The 20,008-nt window shown below is 41.9% G+C and overlaps 1 protein-coding gene across 4 annotated transcripts in view; it reads left to right on the top strand.

The window, feature by feature from the left end:
- rgl1 (ral guanine nucleotide dissociation stimulator-like 1) overlaps window positions 1–20,008 on the top strand; it is a 237,719-nt gene that overhangs the window by 123,002 nt on the left and 94,709 nt on the right. For 2 of the 4 annotated variants that reach the window (XM_067990725.1, XM_067990724.1), the window contains exon 2: window positions 10,682–10,885. The exons of 1 other annotated variant lie outside the window; for it this stretch is intronic. In XM_067990725.1, the coding sequence (XP_067846826.1) occupies window positions 10,682–10,885 (204 nt within the window). Of the gene's footprint in view, window positions 1–10,344; window positions 10,886–20,008 lie in introns of those variants that run through there. One more of the 4 variants, XM_067990723.1, reaches the window with a different exon arrangement.

The following is a 20,008-nucleotide window of genomic DNA, read 5'->3' as shown; positions in this document are numbered from 1 at the left end:
TGGCATGGATGGAATGCAGCAACATTTAAATATGTGAAATTAGAATTTGGGACAGAATTTGCTGCCTTCACTCTAATCAACATCCAGGCTTGGGCTGATGAGTGGCAAGTAACATTCGTGCCAGAAAAGTGCCAGGCAATGACCATCTCCAACAAGAGTCTAACCACCTCCCCTTGACATTCAACGGCATTACCATTGCCAAATCCCCCACAATCAACATCCTGGGGTCACCATTGACCAGAAACTTAACTGGACCAGCCACATAAATACTGTGGCTACAAGAGCAGGTCAGAGGCTGGGTATTCTGCGGCGAGTGACTCACCTCCTGACTCACCAAAGCCTTTCCACCATCTATAAGGCACAAGTCAGGAGTGTGATGAAATACTCTCCACTTGCCTGGATGAGTGCAGCTCCAACAACACTCAAGAAGCTCGACACCATCCAGGACAAAGCAGCCCACTTGATTGGCCCCCCCATCCACCACCCTAAACATTCACTCCCTTCACCACCGGCGCACAGTGGCTGCAGTATGTACCATCCACAGGATGCACTGCAGCAGCTCGCCAAGGCTTCTTCAACAACACCTCCCAAACCCGCGACCTCTACCACCTAGAAGGACAAGAGCAGCAGGTACATGGGAACAACACCACCTGCACGTTTCCCTCCAAGTCACACATCATCCCGACTTGGAAATATATCGTCATTCCTTCATCGTCGCTGGGTCAAAATCCTGGAACTCCCTTCCTAACAGCACTGTGGGAGAACCTTCACCACACGGACTGCAGCGGTTCAAGAAGGCGGCTCACCACCACCTTCTCAAGGGCAATTAGGGATGGGCAATAAATGCCAGCCTCGCTAGCGACACCCACATCCCATGAACGAATTTTTAAAAAATGTTGAAATACCTTCACACCACCGCCTTCCCCAAACCAGCCCCTACGACGTGTAAATAATTTCTCTTGCACAATGCGTTTGTTCGATATACAGTCAGTGCCATTGCAAGCCCCAAAAACGGAAAGCTATTGTATCATTTAAAGCAGTAATAAAATAAAATCAATCTAGTGTATTGCTGCTTTCGCCTCTACTTCAGATCTTAAAATTTCTCAACAGAAAGCTCACTTTCACTTTCTGACTGTTAAACGTCTACCTAGAATCTCTTCTGAGCATTATCTCTTTTTTGAGCCTGGAAGGTGACTAATCTGTCCTTTGCACTCAAGTGTGGACTCTTGAGAAACATCTAAACTTTGATGTAGGATTTGTTCAAAATTTCTCAGGTCTCCAAATAGGTTTGTTACAGCCTTTATTTCCCAGTTCACTGATGCAAATGATACCTGGTTTATCCACAGTTTTGTGGTCTTAATCTGGGATCGGTATTTTAATCCTCAGTATCTGCTTTGTTTAACATGTTAAGTTTGCACTACTCATTCCAACTGCGTCAAGAAAGAGTTACGTTTATGTAGCATTCCATCACATCTCAAGCATATTGGATCCATATATGGGTGTAGAGTTCGAAAGCAAAGTGGTAAATGCTAAACCTATGCAGATCATTGGTTAGGCCACCGTTAGAATATAATATTCAGTTTTGGTTCCCGTACTTCAGGGAGAATGTTAAGGCCATGGAGAAGGTGCAGAAGGGATTCACTAAGTTTATATGTGGGCTGGGGGGCTTCAGTTATGAGAGAAAACTGAGGCTTTTTATTAAAACAGAGGTCAGAGAAGATCTATTAGTGATGTTAAAAAAAATTGATAGGTTTTGGTAAAGTAAGAGAAAAGCTGTTTTCTAATCTGAGTCAGTAACTAGAGGGCGTGAATTAAAGATCATCAAAAGAATAGAGAGGTTAGGACATTTTTGGAGCGTTGGTAGGACATGGAATACCCTACTAGAAACCATATAGTAGAAGCAGAATCCATAATTTGTTTTTTAAAAGCATTTAGGGAAAGGGTGGAAAAATGGATTACGCTGATGGCTTTCAGAGAGTTGTTGGAAACATGATGGGCCGAGTGGCCACCTCCTGTGCAGTCAGGTTCTATGATTCTCAAGTTACCACATACAATGAATTACTTTCAAGTGCAGTAAGAAAACATGGTAGCCATTTTGTGTACAGTAAGCTCTTGCAAAGCAATAATGAGACGTTTTTGGTTTTGATTGAAGGAGGTTTCCCAATGCTTGGGCTTCCCTTTTGATTGGAGTTCATGGCACATTTTATACCAACGTTTAGTTGAGCTTCAAGATCTGCTTTGATCTTCAATTTGTGACGGTATGTAGTCCCCAAAAACTACAGCCATTTTGGCCTGGGATTTATAAATATATCTGCTGGCTGGCTTAAATATCGTACAGGTTTAAATGAAATTGTATTTGAACAGTGTCCACCAAGAAGGGATACTTCACTTTAAATCATGCAGGCTTTGAAATTTTATGTTGAAATAAATTCTAGACATCAAAGCTGGCAGTCACTTTGTTGGCAGCTGCTCTGCTCTCTCTTCTGTGGCATTATATGCAGCAGTGACTACTTTGTGTGCAATTTCAAACAGATTACTTTGAATAATTGAGAGTAAAAACAAACCTGTGGTTTGGCTTTTTGAACGAATGAATGCTAAGCAATGACCCATTTTGCAATTTTTAGTCTTTAGAAGTGACCCTGACTTTTCAAACAGTAAGTTGAGCCTTTAGACAGGAGATACATGGTGCAAAAATAATTCAGCATGGACAGCCCACTCCAACTAATTGCAGTGGGATGTTCGATTATACATAGGAAAGTAGACCGGGAGCATGTTTCAAGCCAGTGACCACAGTTGAGGGGCACAGCCGGCAACCTCAAGTGGCTGAACATCTGTCGGGTGGTTTATTTGCATCACGTGTAAACCTTGCGATTGTACTAAAGCCTTTAACTCCTTCCTGCTGAGAGGGCAACAAGTATTTTTACACAGCGAGTTATGATCTGGAATGCACTGCCTGAAAGGGTGGTGGAAGCAGATTCAGTAATAAGTTTCAAAGGGAATTGGATATATACTTGAGGAAAAATTTGCAGGGCTGTGAGGAAAGAGCGGGGGAGTGGGACTAATTGGATAGCTCTTTCAAAGAGCAGGCATGTGCAAGATGAGCCGAATGGCTTCCTTCTGTGTTGTATGATTCCATGATACTGTATGTGAGGTTTAGTTGGCATGCAAATCCTTGTGAAATGGCACTGTAATACTGTTGAGCGTGGCTTGCCAAATAAGGAGTTTATTTTGAATGGTAGTATGTTCTTTCTTTTCAGGCCTGCTCTTTGCTGATTTTACTTATGTCCCAGTTGTCCCAGTTATGCTGCACCAGGTAAAGCTTTTTTTTCCTGAGGTGCAGTGGAGAGCAATTTATTTTTGCTGAGTGCCATTTTACAGTGATGTTAGCAGAGTTTACATTGGTGGTCAAACTTCCACTGATCTGATTGCTAATTAAATTTCTAATAACAGCTAGTGCAATAGTCAACTGTTCCCTATTAGAAGTTTCAAGGGATACAATGAATCACCTGTCTTTTTTTTCTTCCTTTGTGAGAAGGTGAGGTTTGTTGGTGGGGAATTGGCAATTTTCTGTTTTCAGGGATCAGTGTCTGCATCAAGTACTCTCAAGGCAGGTATTGCATGGGTTAGAGGCAGAGTAAAGCTCCCTCTAATCTGGTCCAACAATGTGCCTCAGCCCCAAAGTCCAGAGCACCCCAATTGCACCAGTGTGACATTCCCATTGCGTTTCCAAAAACAGTCAGCAGTATCCCACTCGTGGTGCAAGACGTCCAGCTATCCTTTGGCCTCGCAGTCAGTTTTTGTGCTGTGGCCCCCACCCACTAAGAATTAAGACTGACCAAAGCTCCCTACACACAATCTCCTCAGTTTGCTGGCTCGAAGGGTTCTGTCATCTCGTCAATCTGGGCTGTACTTGAACCCAGTTCTGGAACTCGGTTTATGAACTAGGTTAGATACTGGTCCAAGTGTCAGAAATCGTGAGATGGTGGCCCTGATCAGGGGAAGAGACACTGTAATCTGAATTTTAAAAAAAAATTCAATTGCTGTTTTTTTGAAAGTGAGATCAATTTTTTTTAAAAACTTGCCCTTGTATAATACCTCTCAATGTAGCAAGACCTCCCAAGTCACTTAACACGAGAAAAATCAGACACTGAGTGGGAATTGAGACAACTACGTTGAAATATGTTTTTCATATGAATACTCAGGATAGGGCCATGTTGACACAATTTTGGCAAACTGGATTTTAAAAAAAATCAATAGCTCTGATTCCATAAGTGAGTTGCTACGGACACCTAATATTAAGTCTCTCGTTAACACATGTGAAATTGATGCTTGCTTACCCTATTTTTTGCATGTTGCTGAACTTGATTTAAGTATAAGATGGTAATTTGTGGGTAAATGAAAATTTGTTTTGAATTGGTGCTTAATTTGGATATTTTCCAATGTGAACCTTGGTAATGATGAAAGCTGTAGAAACAAAAACCAGCCACCATGAAGTTAAACACTCTTTGCAGCTTCAAATTAGATCCATCACTGCCACAAATACCTGCAACACAATTGGGAATGGGGGGGGGTCGGGGGGTGGGAAAATTAGTATACTAGCTTGTTTGGTTTAATTGCTGTTGCTCCCCGCCCTCCAATCTATTACTTTGTTTCACTGTTGTGCCAATTTGCATTGACAACATTAACAATATCAGCAACCAGTTATTGCATAAAACCACCTGCACCACACGACTTGGCACTTTAAAATGTTTAAAAATCAGTTAGTACACTAGTCGGCATCAGCTGAGTAAGTAAGGCCAATGGAACATTTGAATCTATTCCTTAATTAATGGCTTGCAGTTCATGCATTTTTTTTATTTAAAGAATTGACAGTGTTTGTATTAGGTGCTCTGACTGTGGGTTTTATTTGGCTTTCAATTAACATTTTGTGCCGTTTTCATCTTTTTCCTCTTCCCCTGGCCTCCCGAGTTGAGTTTTTACGTGATTGCACACAGCAGACATATTTAGAAATTTGCATATTAGTTATAATTATTTTTGTTCTGTCACAAGGAGCTGAATGTTTAAAGCGCTGTGTAAGGGGGATTTCCACATGCTGAGTCAGTCCAATTTGTAGAGTTTTGGCACCTGCTTCCTGTGGAAGAATATTGGGCGATGAGCTGTGTGATTCAGTCCCTCATAACTGGAACCCTTTTTGGTTGGTCAGTTGGTTGGCATGGAGGTTGGTGAATAACAGTCTACTTTTACATTTGAATGTGAGCACTTGAGTATGAATATACCACTCGGCTGTGACTCAGTGGTAGCACTCTCGTCTGAGTCAGAAGGTTGTGGATTCAAGTCGCACTCCAGAGACTTGAGCACAAAATCTAGGCCGACACTCTGTGCAATACTGAGAGGGTACAATACTGTATGAGGTGGTCGTCTTTCGGATGAGACATCAAACGGAGGCCCCGCCTGCCCCCTCAAGTGGACGTAAAAGATCGCATAACGCCATTTCAAAGAGCAGGGGAATTCTCCCCAGTGTCCTGGCCAATATTTGTCCCTCAACCAACAACACTGAAACAGATTATCTGGTCAATGTCACTTTGCTGCTTGTGGGACTTTGCTGTGTGCAAATTGGTTGTCGTGTTTCCTACATTACAATAGTGACTACACTTCAAAAGTACCACACTGGCTGTAAAGTGTTTTGGGATGTCCTGAGGTTGTGAAAGGTGCTATATAAACACAAGTCTGTCTTTAATATAATTTTAGACAAATCTTGAAGCCCTTGAGTGTATTTTGAGCTAGCTGCAAACTTTAATGGGGCTAATCCTCAATTAACACAACCTTTTATGTTCCAATAGTAGCTCAATGCCTCTTGTTATTACATCCTTACTGGAGTGTGTTCTGTGTCCAGGAATGTTCGTGTTTTGTGCTTGCCCTGTGAAGACTTATTCCCCCCTCATTGAGGACTGAATTTCCATGGAAGTTATCAAGTATCTGAGATGCAGTAAATAGAAATACGGGGGGGGGGGGGAAATGATTGCAATCAAACCAAACTGTTGAACAGTACGATGCCTCTCATACCAGCACCATTGCTCCCATTAAAGTATACTTGGTATCGCAAATCTGTGCATTTCCCCAAGACCTCAACTGTCCCTTAAATAGTGATTTAAAAGCTGAAATTAATCCTTGAGACTGTTATGAATCAAACAACTAAAGCTGCATTGGCGGGGGCACGCAAACACCGAGACTTGTGGTTGTATTGTTGCCATGGTGAGGGGAGCTTTCAAGGCACAAAATGTTCCCAAAACTGCTGGCTCAAAGTCCAGCTGGAATTCTTCCAGGGTAGGCCAGAGGTGCCACAGAAGACACAATAAGGTCTTCAAAGTTTTAGGCCAGCTCTCTTGCTTCCCCCATCCCTTTTCCTTTTTAGCACCTCTTCCTCTGAGGGCAACAGTCAATGAATGCTACAGCATGGTTCCATGTATGGTCGCTTTGTCACGTCACCCAACTGGTTACACTTCTTACGCAAGCCTAGATGGCGAATATTGGACTGTTGAATCAGGGAACATCACAGCCAATGTCCCCACACACGTATTTCCCAGCAGGAGTCTGGATTGAGATTAGGAGCAAGAACCCTAGTTTCCTTTTTTTTTGCTCGGGAATAGGTTGACCAGTTCTACCCCTCTTGCACCCCCCCCCCCCCCCCCCCCAGCCACACAGCTCTGTTGGTTAAGATCGACTAATCTGTTATCATCCTGGTTCATATGATTCACTCAAGTCTGTTTGCCGACTAAGCCATTTGGGAAGTTGTACATGTTCTATGCACCATGTAGGGATGTTTATAGGCAGGTATGAAGCATGTATGCAAATATGATAGCACTTTCCAAGGTAATTCACAAGGCGTCCAAGGCTGGGACTTTCCACTTCTGCATTAGCCATTAAAATGAACGGGTGGAAAATCAGGCTTGGAGATGCAACAGCGGAAAACCCCGGCCCATAGCTTACCTGGGAAATCTATAGGGGGAAAAATGTCTTATTGCCAACTTCCTCAGACGTGCACCTACCACATGTCTGAGTAGACAGTTCATTTATAATACTGTTTTTTTCTTAGCAACAGGGAGAACGCAGAACTCTGGCAACCGCGTGTTTCGTTATGAATATTCAAGTTTCCACAAGATAGGGTTTGGAAATAATCCAGAATTATAGGCTACAGCTCAAAGGGGCTGATTAAATATTCTTATTTCTTAAATATTAGATGCTGGCTAACTGTGGTGAATATGATTGTTGAAAGTCCATAAGATGGCTGCAGTAACAATACATCACAGGATTGTTGTAAATAGTTTTTTTAACAGAATAATGTCACTTTTTAGCGTGAATACAGCTAAAATTCTGTACATTGTACAATGATACAAAAATGGGATAATTAGAAAGGTGCAGAGACCAATTTTTTTAATTTAATAAAAAATAAATAAAATAAAGAATTCTTTGCCTAAATTCTAATACTAACTGTTACCAGACTCACTCCTACATCAACCTGCCTCTTTATCCCTTTGGGAGTGTCATAGGAACAGGAGTAAGCCATTCGGCCCCTCGTGCCTGCTCCACCATTTGATGAGATCATAGCTGATCTGTGATTTAACTCCATATACCTACCTTTGGCCCATATTCCTTAATACCTTTGGTTGCCAAAAAGCTACCTATCTCAGATTTAAATTTAGCAATTGAGCTAGTATCAATTGCCGTTTGCGGAAGAGAGTTTCAAACTTCAGCAACCCTTTGTGTGTAGAAATGTTTTCTAATCTCGCTCCTGAAAGGTCTGGCTCTAATTTTTAGACTGTGCCCCCTACTCCTAAAATCCCCAACCAGCGGAAACAGTTTCTCTCTATCCACCCTATCTGTTCCCCTTAATATCTTATAAACTTCGATCAGATCACTCCTTAACCTTCGAAACTCTAGAGAATACAACCCCAATTTGTGCAATCTCTCCTCGTAATTTAACCCTTGAAGTCTGGGTATCATTCTAGTAAACCTACGCTGCGCTCCCTCCAAGGCCAATATGTCCTTCCGAAGGTGCGGTGCCCAGAACTGCGCTCAGTACTCCAGGTACGGTCTAACCATGGTTTTGTATAGCTGCAGCATAACTTCTGCCCCCTTGTACTCTAGTCCTCTAGATATTAAGGACAGCATTCCATTAGCCTTATTGATTATTTTCTGCACCTGTTCATGACACTTCAATGATCTATGTACCTGTACCCCTCAGTCCCTTTGGACATCCAGTGTTTTTAACTTTTTACCATGTTCTATCCTTCTTTGATCCAAAGTGGCTATCCTCACGTTTGTCTACATTGAATTCCATTTGCCACAGTTTTGCCCATTCACCTAATCTATCAATATCCCTTTTGTAAATTTATGTTCTCATCTACACTGCTTACAATGCCACCAATCTTTGTGTCATCGGCAAACTGAGACTTTCTATACCTTCATCTAAGTCGTTAATAAATATTGTGAATAATTGAGGCCCCGAGACACATCCCTGCGGGACTCCACTAGTCGCATCCTGCCAATGTGAGTACCTACCCATTATCCCTACTCTCTCGCCTTTCGCTCAGTTAACTTCCTAACCAAGTCTGTACTTTTCCCTCGATTCCATGGGCTTCTATCTTAGCTAACAGTCCCTTATATGGGACCTTATCAAATGCCTTCTGGAAGTCCATATAAATAACATTCATTGACATTCCCCTGTCCACTACTTTAGTCATCTTCAGCAAAGCCACAAAGAATGCCGAACTTGTGCACACAGTAAGGTTTGCAAGTTGCATCCATGTAAAAATAACATAGAAAGGTCCATGATTTCACATCAAAATAAAACAAGTGCACCTCCCACAGAAGCAAATCCCATGGCTGTGTTGCTTACTCTAGTTGCTCAGCCATGCTATTATGCATGAAGTACATGCTCATGCAAAATTGCTTGTTTTGTCTGCTGTCATGAGTGTCAATCACCTGTATTTGTGAATGTTTATATGTACATGGTATATAGTGTAGTCTATATGGTGTCTCCTTGGCTCAGTGGGAGGACTCTTGCCCCTGAGTCAGAAGGTTGTGGGTTCAAGCCCCACTCCAGGATTTGAGCACATAATCTAGGCTGACACTCCAGGGGAGTGCTGCACTGTCGGAGGTACAGACTTTCAGGTGGGATGTTAAACCGAACTCGGGTACTTTTAATTTGTGCTTAATTATTGAATCCACAATTTTGTAAGGTATCTTCTGTAACTGACCCAAACTGAGAGGCCATTCTTGCAGAGCACTGTCAGTCATGTGCCAAGTGAGATGCCTCGGGGTGTCATTGCCACATTGTATTCTAAATGGACCTAGGGCTACAAGATCAGTTTGCCACAGTAAGAATGATGTTGCTAAATTATGGTTAGCTTTTACTTCCAGGTTGCTATAAATATGATTTTAGGCATCATTTACCAAACCATACTGGTCAAAAAGCTGCTATAAACACACACTAATAACAATATCTGGGAGTGGCAGGATTTTCCTCATGGAATGTGTTTTTCCCTACCAGTTTACTGCTGAGCATTATCATACAGCACAGAAGGAGGCCATTCAGGCCATCGTGCCTGTGCTGGCTCTGAAAGAGCTATCAATTAGTCCCACTCCTTTGCTCTCCCCTTGCCCAGCAAATTTTTCCCCTTCAAGTATTTAATCAATTCCCTTTTGAAAGTTACTGTTGAATCTGCTTCCACCACACTTTCAGGCAGTACATTCCAGATTGTAACAATTCCCTGCATTAAAAGAAAATTCCCCTCGTCGCCCCATCTTTTTTTTGCCGACTATCATAAATCCGGGTTCCCTGGTTATCGACCCTCCAGTCAGCAGCAGCAGCCGTTTTGCCCTACCTACTCCCTCATAATTTTGAACACCTCTATTAAATCTCCCCTTAACCTCTGCTGAGGAGACCCACCCCAGAGTCTCCAGTCACTCCTCCAAACTGAATTCCCTCATCCCTGGTACCATTCTGGTAAATCTCCCCTGCACCAAGATCCCCATTTATAATTTTTTTTTATTGAGTGATATTATTAAATTTCACTTTTTGTTTTATTATTCTGAAAAAGGTCGGTGGATGTGTGAACAAATTCCACCCGCCGCCCCCTTTTTAGCTCGGCATCTTTTTTTTTAAATATAAAAGAAAAAGGCAGACAAAAGTTTGAGTCGCGGTGTCAGATTCCACCTCTTGCAGACTCCGGCCCAGGTTTTCTGCCTGGGTTGTTGCAAGGAGCAAGACACAAGACGCTCATTTGAATGGGGGATGACATCACCGCTGGTGGGTGAAAGTTTTTCTTTCTCCACTCACTCACACACACAGAGAGAGAGAGAGAGAAGTAATCTCGGGGAGGAGTGGAGCCAGGCAGCATGAAGTGAAGTGAAGTGAAGCTCACTCAGTGCCAGTGGAGGGAGAGTCAGGATTCGGCAGCAGCTGTTCCTAATCAGACAGCGAGAGCCACGCTGCCCAGGCAACAACACCACAAACCCCCCCACCCCCCCTCCCCCCAAACTACCATCCACCCAGACTCTTGAGAGACACTTGAAAATCTCCTTTTTAAAAAAAAATATTTGCATGTTGGATAATGAATTTTTAGTTGGTGGATTTTTTCCCTTCAGATTTTTTTTTTTTGTCTGTCTTCTCTTTCGGAAGCTTTCTCCAATGATTTCCCCGTCACCTGTGGAACTCTTGCGAGCCACCAACTGGAGCCCCGATGTGGGCAGTCACAACATGTTCGACCGAAAGCGCTCGGCGGTGCGCAACATTCAGCAGAGTTTGGTGCTGGAGCTTCTCGGCGAGCCGAACGTGGCCCTGCAGAGCTATCAAGCCAGGTCTCCGGAGGAAAGCACCTCAGTGGTATGTGTCTGTGTGAGAGAGAGAGAGAGAGAGAGAAAGCAAGGCATGATTCACAGTCTGTGTGTGTGTGTGAAGTTGGTGATGGGTGCACTGAACAAATAGTTGTCACTGGGTTTTTGCACAGTTACATATTCCAAGTAGTAAAACACTCTCTTCCATAATGAGGTTATTTCGTGACTTGTTTAATGGAGTGAGAAAAATCCTGGCTTTGCATCTGTGCCTTACCAATGGGGGGGGGGCGGGGGGAAATGAGTGGCATCTGTTTGAAATGTGTCCTGGCTGCATAGCAATAGTATTAATCTGTGCAGTGTATCTTTACAGTGGTGCTGGCTCACCACTTTTAAAGTAATAACCGAGATATTATAAACGACTGAGTGGTGCGGGAACAGATGCTAGCCAAGTGATCCATGCTTGTTCAAACACTTATGAAATTAGAAACCTCACCTGTTCTAATGAACCATCTCTGAAGGTAGTTCATTTGTGTGTGGAGTATCGAATTAATTTCTGATCAGTGGTACCAGTATTATTTTGTCTTTCCAAGTGAGATGCTGGCCATAACGTACTGATGGAAGACTGCAGGGCAAAGGACCAGCAACCTATGTTTACTTTTTTGTAAATATTTGAGCAGGACTTTTGGCAATTCTGCCGTTCAACCACTGAGGGAGCTGTTGTATTAACTTTATCTCCACTGTGTAGATTCAGTCGTTTGGAATTGATAACTCTGTGTATGTGTGGGTCCCACAGAAAATTCCACATTGACTTGCCCCTAACATTTGAAAACAGGTCAGCAGTTGGTTCCACTTGTCGCGGCAGCATTCGGTGTTAAATGAAAGTTTAATAGTTGTCTTCCTTTTGAGTTTTAACTTTGTGCCTGCAGTGCGGTTGGTGATGTGGAGTGAATCGTGAACCTCCAGCTTCACACTTCAAGATAAAATCGAATGTGTTCGCAAAGGACCAGCAGTGCATGCATTTTGAAAACTTAAACATATTGGCAGAAGAACGCACTACTATTGATCTCATGATCCTGGTCCACTCGAAGTATTGGGAGTTCTTGATTTGGTGTTTACTGGGGGTGGGGTGGAGGAGAACAAACAAAAATAAAACCTGCTTGGTTTGAAAAAAAATTAATAAGGTACAGCATGCAGCTCTCGGGTGCAGTGTCAGCAATGCGGTGTTAGCTCGTGACCTTCGATCCCATCCCTGCACTTTGGGTGTCAATAATTAAACCTTTTATTAGAAGATTGTACATCAATCATTAGAATAATGAGGTTTCAAGTTCCGTCTTGATATTCTTCAGTTCCTAGAAGCGCTGTATAGCTAACTTATATTCCACACAAAATGCTGCCTGTTCCTAACATTCCTGATAGGAAGGGCTTAATTCCGGTTTCTAAATCAATTTAGCATCCAAACACTTGAGCAGTAGCACATCAAGAGGAGAATGATAACTTCAAAGCTGTGCTACAGTGTGTGATTTCCTAACGCAGTAGCATTTTTCCAAATAAAAAAGACCTAAAGAAAAAGGGGTGGGGAAACGGTGGGAAAATGACTGGAGCCTGGGAAACACCATCATTGTTCATCTGCAGCTATTGTTGAAGTTCAGCGAAGCCAACCGAAATCTCCCCTTTTTTTTTACACACTAACAGTAATGGCTTTGTGCAGGGAGAGCAATATCCAAGTAGATAAAGAGCTGCCTCAGGTAATTGACTTCACTGTAGGGTGAAAGTCTTGTTACGATGACCGTTTAGTCTTGTGTAGAAACCACTGGGCAAGGGGATGATAATGGGAGGAGTGGAGCTCCCTGGGGTTTTGTACAGGACAGCTGCACTGATCAGACAGCAATTTTGCGCATTGATTCATCACGGAGACCAGCTCTTCCACAGGAATTTGTTTGTTTATTTCATAACCGTTAGGTTGCACTTTTTGGTGCAAAACAGTATTTTAGAAGATTAACACTTCAAAGAGGAAAAATGAAATTACATCTATTTCCTTTTGCTTAATCCCTTTTAAATAGATTTTCTACATTACCGTAACATGAATTTGATGAAATTTCTAATTCTTACTGCACCAATCCATTTCACTTGGTGCCTGTATTGATGATGAGTAAGGGTTTATTTTACATTGTGTTAGCTATCTTGGCTGTGTGGCCACGAAGCTGGATGCAAGTAAGCATGATCTATGAATGCTATGTGAATTTCGCTTTTCGTTCCCTTTCAAGTATTGTAGTAAATTTTAAATGTAGCTCTGGAATTTAATCTTACATATTCTATAAATCACCCTCCTACAGAGGCAGCATGACAAGTTAGAGAAAGGGGGAGGAATTAAAGAGGGGGGAGAAAGAGAGGCCTCTTTGGGATCTAATCTTTATTTACAAAAAATAAGAGATGAAGTGAATTGTTTTTGACTTCTCTCCCACCCATGGGGAATCCCAGGCTTCATCAGTTAATGTAAAGCTTTCCTTTGTTTTCTTTGGCATGTCGATGATTAAAGGAATTTTTTTTTAAAGGATTAAAGGATTTTTTTTTTGGAACGGTGTTGAGGAATGAGTGCAGGTTATGAAGTGCACAACCACAGAAGCTTTTCATTCTTTCTCTTCATGAAGTGTAAGAAATGAACATGAGTCGTTGATGCTGAATGATCTTTGGATTGATTGCTCGGGGTTTTTTTCCATGCCGCTCATCCAGCTATCCAGTGGTATATACGGGTGACTGAAATTGCAGTCCAGTGCTGTTGAATCTCACTGAACCGATTCCAGTGAGGCTCAGGCAAGGCAGTAATCTGCCATTGGCCAAAGTATTAGCTCTGGCATTGTGGCTGTAGCCCATGACAGCCCCCTCATTCCAATATATATTTTGAATTGCATTGAAATCATCTAATATTTGCTCATTGGTGAGTCCAGATGATCTTAGATGCTGGGTGGTGCAATTTTGCATGGAGATGACTACCTGAAATTTGAGGAAACTTGATAGTGCACAATAAGCATAACATTTAATGAGCTTCACTCATTCTGGCCAGGTTACTATAACGAGAGCTTTTGACTGCGCCTTTCCTAGTGTTGACTTAGCTCCCTTCCATTTGGGCTCGAGTAACTTCAGAGGTCTTAACTTGGATGTTATCAGCCCTCACTGTTTAAAAAGAATCAAATTGTCATAAATGAGTAGTGTGTAAGTTTTTTAAAAATTTATTTTGAAGGAGTTTTAATAATGAGACCCCATCGCCTCCTGAGTCAGAAGGTTGTGGGTTCAAGCAACTCTCCAGAGACTTGAGCATAAAATCTCGGCTGACACTCCAGTGCAGTACTGAGTGAGTGCTGCACTGTCCAGGGTGCTGTCTTTCGGATGAGATGTTAAACCGAGGCCCCGCCTGCGTTCTTGGGTAGACAAAAAAAAATCCCATGGCACTATTTAGAATAAGAGCTGGGGAGTGCTCCTAGCCAATATTTATACCTCAACCGACATCACTAAACAAGTCTGGTTATTATCTCATTGCTGTTTGTGGGACCTTGCTGTGCACAAATTGGCTGCTGCATTTCCCACATTGCAACAGTGACTACACTTCAAAAGTACTTTGGGATGACCTGAGGTCATGAAATGTGCTATATAAATGCAAGTCTTTTAATATTTACATAAAGCTAAAATGTATGAATGTATCTTCATAGATATAGACAAATTTGCATTTTTATTTAATGGAAGTATTCAAACATTTGAGTGAAATGAGTCAAACAGCTGTTTATGCATGTGTATTTTTGTTGTGTTCTTTTGTAATAAATTTATTTAAATATGTAAATATGATAGCTAAGGTTACTTTTATTTACTCAGTAAATTTTGCAAATGAGTTTTGCTTTAGTTGATGCTTGCAATCTATCATGAGTGCTTTCCCTTAATCCTCCTGCAACCCTAAATATTTTTAGGACAAGGTTAGGAAGTGGTATGTATACATTGCTTGTGTCAGTTGATGCTTAAAGCTCTGCCATCTTGTCCCAATTTATGGAAAAGAGCAATGGAATTTGTTTGGCTCCTTAAATTTCTTATCTGAAATGCAACTGGGCCAAAGGTTACATGTCTTCAGCGGGGCTTTGTGAAGACTGAATATTTTAACGCAGACAGGTTATTGTCTCATGGATTCTTTGACATGGATTTCAAAGTTTTTTTTAAGGTTTGCTGCTGCGGAACAAAAAGGCTGTGGAAAACCATCTGTCCACTAATGAGAATTCCTTCTAAACAGGGCCTGGCTGAGTATATTGATGCAGAGAATAATCCTCCTGTTTCTTTTTAAAGCATCATTTAGTAAAGTTGTCTTTTTTTTCTAATCTACTCACAGAATAACTGTACCGAGCATTGTAGTAAATGTTTTATCCGATTGTCTGTTGGGACGCAACTCTGTGCCCAAGTGTTTAGGGAGACGTGATCAGACTGATGATCCATCCAGGCTTGTTTCAAAGTGCAGGGGCTCTCAGTGAAGCGTTGAAGTAATGAAAATGGAGTTGCAATTCAGCTGCTACGTTTAAAGCTGCATAACTACCGCAGGCTAAGCAGACCGGTGACCACCTACCCTATGCAATGAATCAAGGGCAGAGAAAATTAGTCAACGGTGCCCCTGAAAATGGGCCGCATGTGGGTGCTCCACCAGCTAGCCGCCTAGAAACAACCAGAGATATTCTCTCCGATATTTGCTTTGATAGGATCTGTGGTTGAGTTTAAAAAGTGAAGCTTTGTGGGTCCCATAGCCGTGCTAATAGTAAATACTCACCCAATAGTCCCAATAACATTTCCCTCTTAAACCCATTGTGAATTCCATACTGCTTCATTTGTCCATTGTTGCGCATGGCTTCGTGATTGCGAGTTAGCACAGCGGTCCCATCATACTACTCCATTAAGTGGTAGCATATCTCCTATTTTGTGCAGAGTTCTTCCTCTTAGACAAATCATTGGTGGTTACAGGGAAGAGGAGCAAAATGAACGATTGGTACTTTCCAGCAGGATGTATGGCAAAAATCGAGTTGTTGCAGACTGTTTACATATGTATTGGTGCACTCAGTAGTACAGTGACCAGGAAGCAGGATACTTGTCCTGTCCCTTTGGATGACAAATGATGCCTGGCTCTCTGTAAATGAGTTAAAAGAAATGCTTTTACTTTGCTCTCTCACCCACATGGATCACAATCAGTGGGAACTTCAATCTTCATTGGTGTTTCTGTGAACAATTTTGCTTTGAATATTTAATTTTATTTATTTTATCAGCAAAAATCCATTGCTTTTGTGTGGCTTCAATTTTCATGTATGTTTGCATCTCTAAAGCAATGCGAATGAAGTTTAGAATATAAGTAGCAATGAAAAAGTCAATGATTTGAAGGGTGAGCTTTTCCATCAGGTTTGCCAGCAAGACACTATCGGTGGCAAAGAATGATAGTTTGAGGAGGCATGGTTCTGCTGGGTAAAATTATTTTGGATGGGGCGGGGGGTGGGGGTGGCGGTGGTGGTGGGAAGGTAATTTTATTCACTTGTAGACCACTGGGCAGTGGTGGGTTGGTAATTAGTTAACTCGCTGACTGTGAACAGATGAATAATTCACACAATCCAAGGAAGTACACCTTGCACAGTAGATTCACAACCTACAGCACAAATCTGCTCAGCAACTCAGTGGGCGTTGAATCCAAGTGTGCAGAGCAAGTTATCCCAAGGTCTAAACCTGCCCCAAAGAAAAACTTTGCATGAGATGATGCCATGGTCCTTCTTACGCTTTTATTGTCTTTATTTTTTTCCCCCCTGTCTACTTCATTTATGAAGCAACTGGATTATCTTCAATTGAGGTGGCATCATTTAACCCACAGTGTTCTAGCAATCCTATCATTTGTCATGTATGTTTACCTCTAATTAGTGGATTAATAACTCTTCCTAATGAGTTGTCCATAATGGTGGTATTTGAATTAACCAAACTTAGTCAGAAAGAAAAGCAAAAAGAGATGTCACCAATCTTTTATTTCTGCTTGCTGAGACAGTGCCCTTTAAAATTGAGTGTTGCTAGAATTCTCTGGCAATGACTTGATGTGGATGCTCCTGGTCTGTTGGGACGGATGAGAAACACAGAGCTGTGGCATCTTAATTGCTTAATGTTCTCAAACATGCCTTGTTCTTGTGCAAGGATAGCTAGTTATATTGTGTATTGCCCATCTTCAGGTATCCTATCTACCCATGAGTGAATTCTGATGCTGCATCTTTGGAATGAAGACTGGTTTGTGCTTTGGTGCAGTTATTAGACTCTTGGCAACAACAGTAGCAAATTAGCCTCGCTGACCCAGAAAAAGCTGGCAGGCAAGCATAATATCAAATTATTGATAACATCCTCACAGTTGTTGTGATTTCAGGGATGTTTAGTAACTGCTGATGTGGGAGTGCTGTTTTCAAAGAATAAATTCATGCTATTCCATGTGGCAAATGAGTAGAACTGATTTTTTTTTTCTTCCTTTGAACATTGAGTATTTTTAAAATGCTCATTTCAATCTACAACTAGAAGTGTTGCCTGGAGTGCTATTGTACTTAGAGTGGCATTATCACAGGCTTGGGAGCAGGATGCCTATCCACTGTTCACTCCAATGCGGATTAGGGAATACCAAGAAGGGAAGAAATAACACACTCATTATAACTACAAATTACGCATTCTGCCCATCACGGTTAAAACTGTGGAATAAACTGATCAGAGGGAGACGTTGTACTGCATGGGCCTGGGTGTACAAGGCATTTGATACGTTAAAATGGATAGTCAAGTTATCACAGTAATGCACGTGCTAGAATTTGTGTTTAATAACTGACCTTGTTTGAAACAAACGAGTATATTGTTTGAGGACAGTGAACGTAAAGTACACATGAGTTGAAGGTGCGGTAAAGGGCTGCCAGTTCCTATCTTTGAGTCATGCAGGATGTACAGTTCATTCCGCAGATATAATTAGAATGTGTCACTGTAGTCCAGTATCAGTATGAAAAAACTTTCAGCAATTGAGTGTAAGAGTTGTGTATGTTTTACAGGCAGTCAGTTCGACCAATTAGACATGGGTGTCTTTTCTGGTGCAGCCATCCTTGTGTGTCAAATTATGTGTCACACTGTGAAGGGAAAGCATGAAAGTCAATTGGTCAAATTGGATTGTGGGAAAGTTGCTTGAATGAGGTGAAGCTCTTGTAAAACAATTTGTTGTGTTAAATCAATGAAGAAAATGTTCAGAGAATCATTTTAATTTTCTGTTTTGAGAAGTCTCCTAGGTAAAACTAATCGGCTTTCTGAATGTCACGATTATTTCTAGATGGTGTTGAATTTATAGGTGGATTTGAAAGGGCATCATGTGGTTAATAGAGTTCTTGGGGAAGGCCAGTTGCTGGGCCTCTTCAAGCCTGAGTAGTCATGTTGGCTGTAGGAAAACTTACTGTACCTCCTGCTCTCTGAACTGTTGAGCTGATTTTAGGGAGACTTTTTAGGTGATGTGATTACACCATCATGGTGGTTGAGGTGCGCATGTCTGCTTGCAGACTAGGCAAAGGGACTTGCAAACTGCTTTGCCAGGATAAAAATGCCTCTTTAATGTGCTGCTCGTCGCATGTATGTCCATGCTTTCGGTTTCAGGAGAGAAAGTAGATTAGCAACAATGTTTTGGTTTTGTAACTGCTTAACTTCAGTTTATTTCTCAAAGTTGTTCCAATCCAAGTCATGTGTTGATAATCCAAATTTTGGGGATGTTGACTAGAATTAGTCGTGTCGCCCTGAAGAGAGGCCAAACCGTGACTGCCACACGGTCTCTTCATCGGGATAACCTTTACAAGACTCTCCAGTCCAGGCCAAGGTCTGAAAGCTGATTAAAATTCAATCTCCTTTGGGAACAAAGAATGTTTTGTTAATGTCAGAATTCTGACTGGATCAATGAGTTTTAGGTCACATGTATGAACTGCCACTTCTGACTCTCATCTGCAGTAAGTTATCAACACCTGTGGATTGTTGTTAACGTATAGCTGACCCATACACTTCGGTTACTGCAGATGCCACTGGATGTCCTAATGCATGTGTGTGACTTGTCTGTTGTTTTCAGTTCCAAGTACCAAAGTAAAATGGGTCCACACCGGAGACTTGAGCACAATATCCAGACTGACACTCCCAGTGCGTCACTGAGGGAGAGCTGCTCTGTCGGAGGTGATGTCTTTTGGATGAGGCCTTGAACTGAGGCAGCTCTCAGCTGGATGTAAAAAATCCCACTGCACTATTTCAAAGAAGAGCAGGAGAGTTCTCCTGATGTCCTGGCTAACATTACTAAAACAGGGTTTCTGTTCATTTTATTTAATTGCTGTTTATGGGAGTTTGCTATGTGCAATTTGGCTGCCGCATTTCCTACATGACTACACTTCAAAAGTACTTCATTGGCTGTGAAGCACCTTGGGACATTATGAGGTCGTGAAAGGTGCTATAGAAATACAAGTCTTCCTTTAAAATGCTTGCATTGAAGGAGCTGCCCAAATCTTCTTTTAAAATAGTGACTTCAATATTTTAAGATCTTCTTTATGCTGTCTTCTCTTACACAGTCACCCTGTCCCTGCCACAACCCTCCCCCTCCCCCCCCCCCAACCTGCATCCAGCATCCTATTTAAATAAATTTCAGAATTTTCTTTATAGATAGATAGTTAATCTCCTATGGCATTGTACCTCGACAAAAGTGAGGGGGGTGTCCGTGTGTGTGTGCATAAAACTCTTGCCCATAAATGTTGCTTTGTGGGTGGATCCTGAATGTAGAATAACAGCTGCTGTTGATGGAGGAGGAGGTGGAATGCCAGCACCAGCAATTCAGTCCGGTTCTGCTTTGAACTTCATGGACTGATTGGTTCTATTTTTGTCTGCATTTGGTTATATCCAAGATCCATATTTATAGATCTTCTGCGCAATTGCTTATTGGGGGAAGAGAAGAGAATAATTTGAGCCGTTTTCTGTCTTTCATACAGATGGCTTTGTGGATCCAGAACCACCTCTTGCTTTCTGATGTGATGTTTTTAGGTGGGGGGGGGGAGAAATGGTGGAGGGAGGGGAAAGGAAGGAAGGAAAAGAGAGGGGCGAGAGAGAGTGAAGGAGTTCATTAATTATTCATGATCTTTTCTTC

The sequence above is a fragment of the Heptranchias perlo genome, chromosome 9 (genome assembly GCF_035084215.1).
Source record: "Heptranchias perlo isolate sHepPer1 chromosome 9, sHepPer1.hap1, whole genome shotgun sequence".
Classification (NCBI taxonomy): Eukaryota; Metazoa; Chordata; class Chondrichthyes; order Hexanchiformes; family Hexanchidae; genus Heptranchias; species Heptranchias perlo.
The sequence above is the reverse complement of the archived record's forward strand: the minus strand, read 5'-3'. Positions and strand labels throughout refer to the sequence as shown.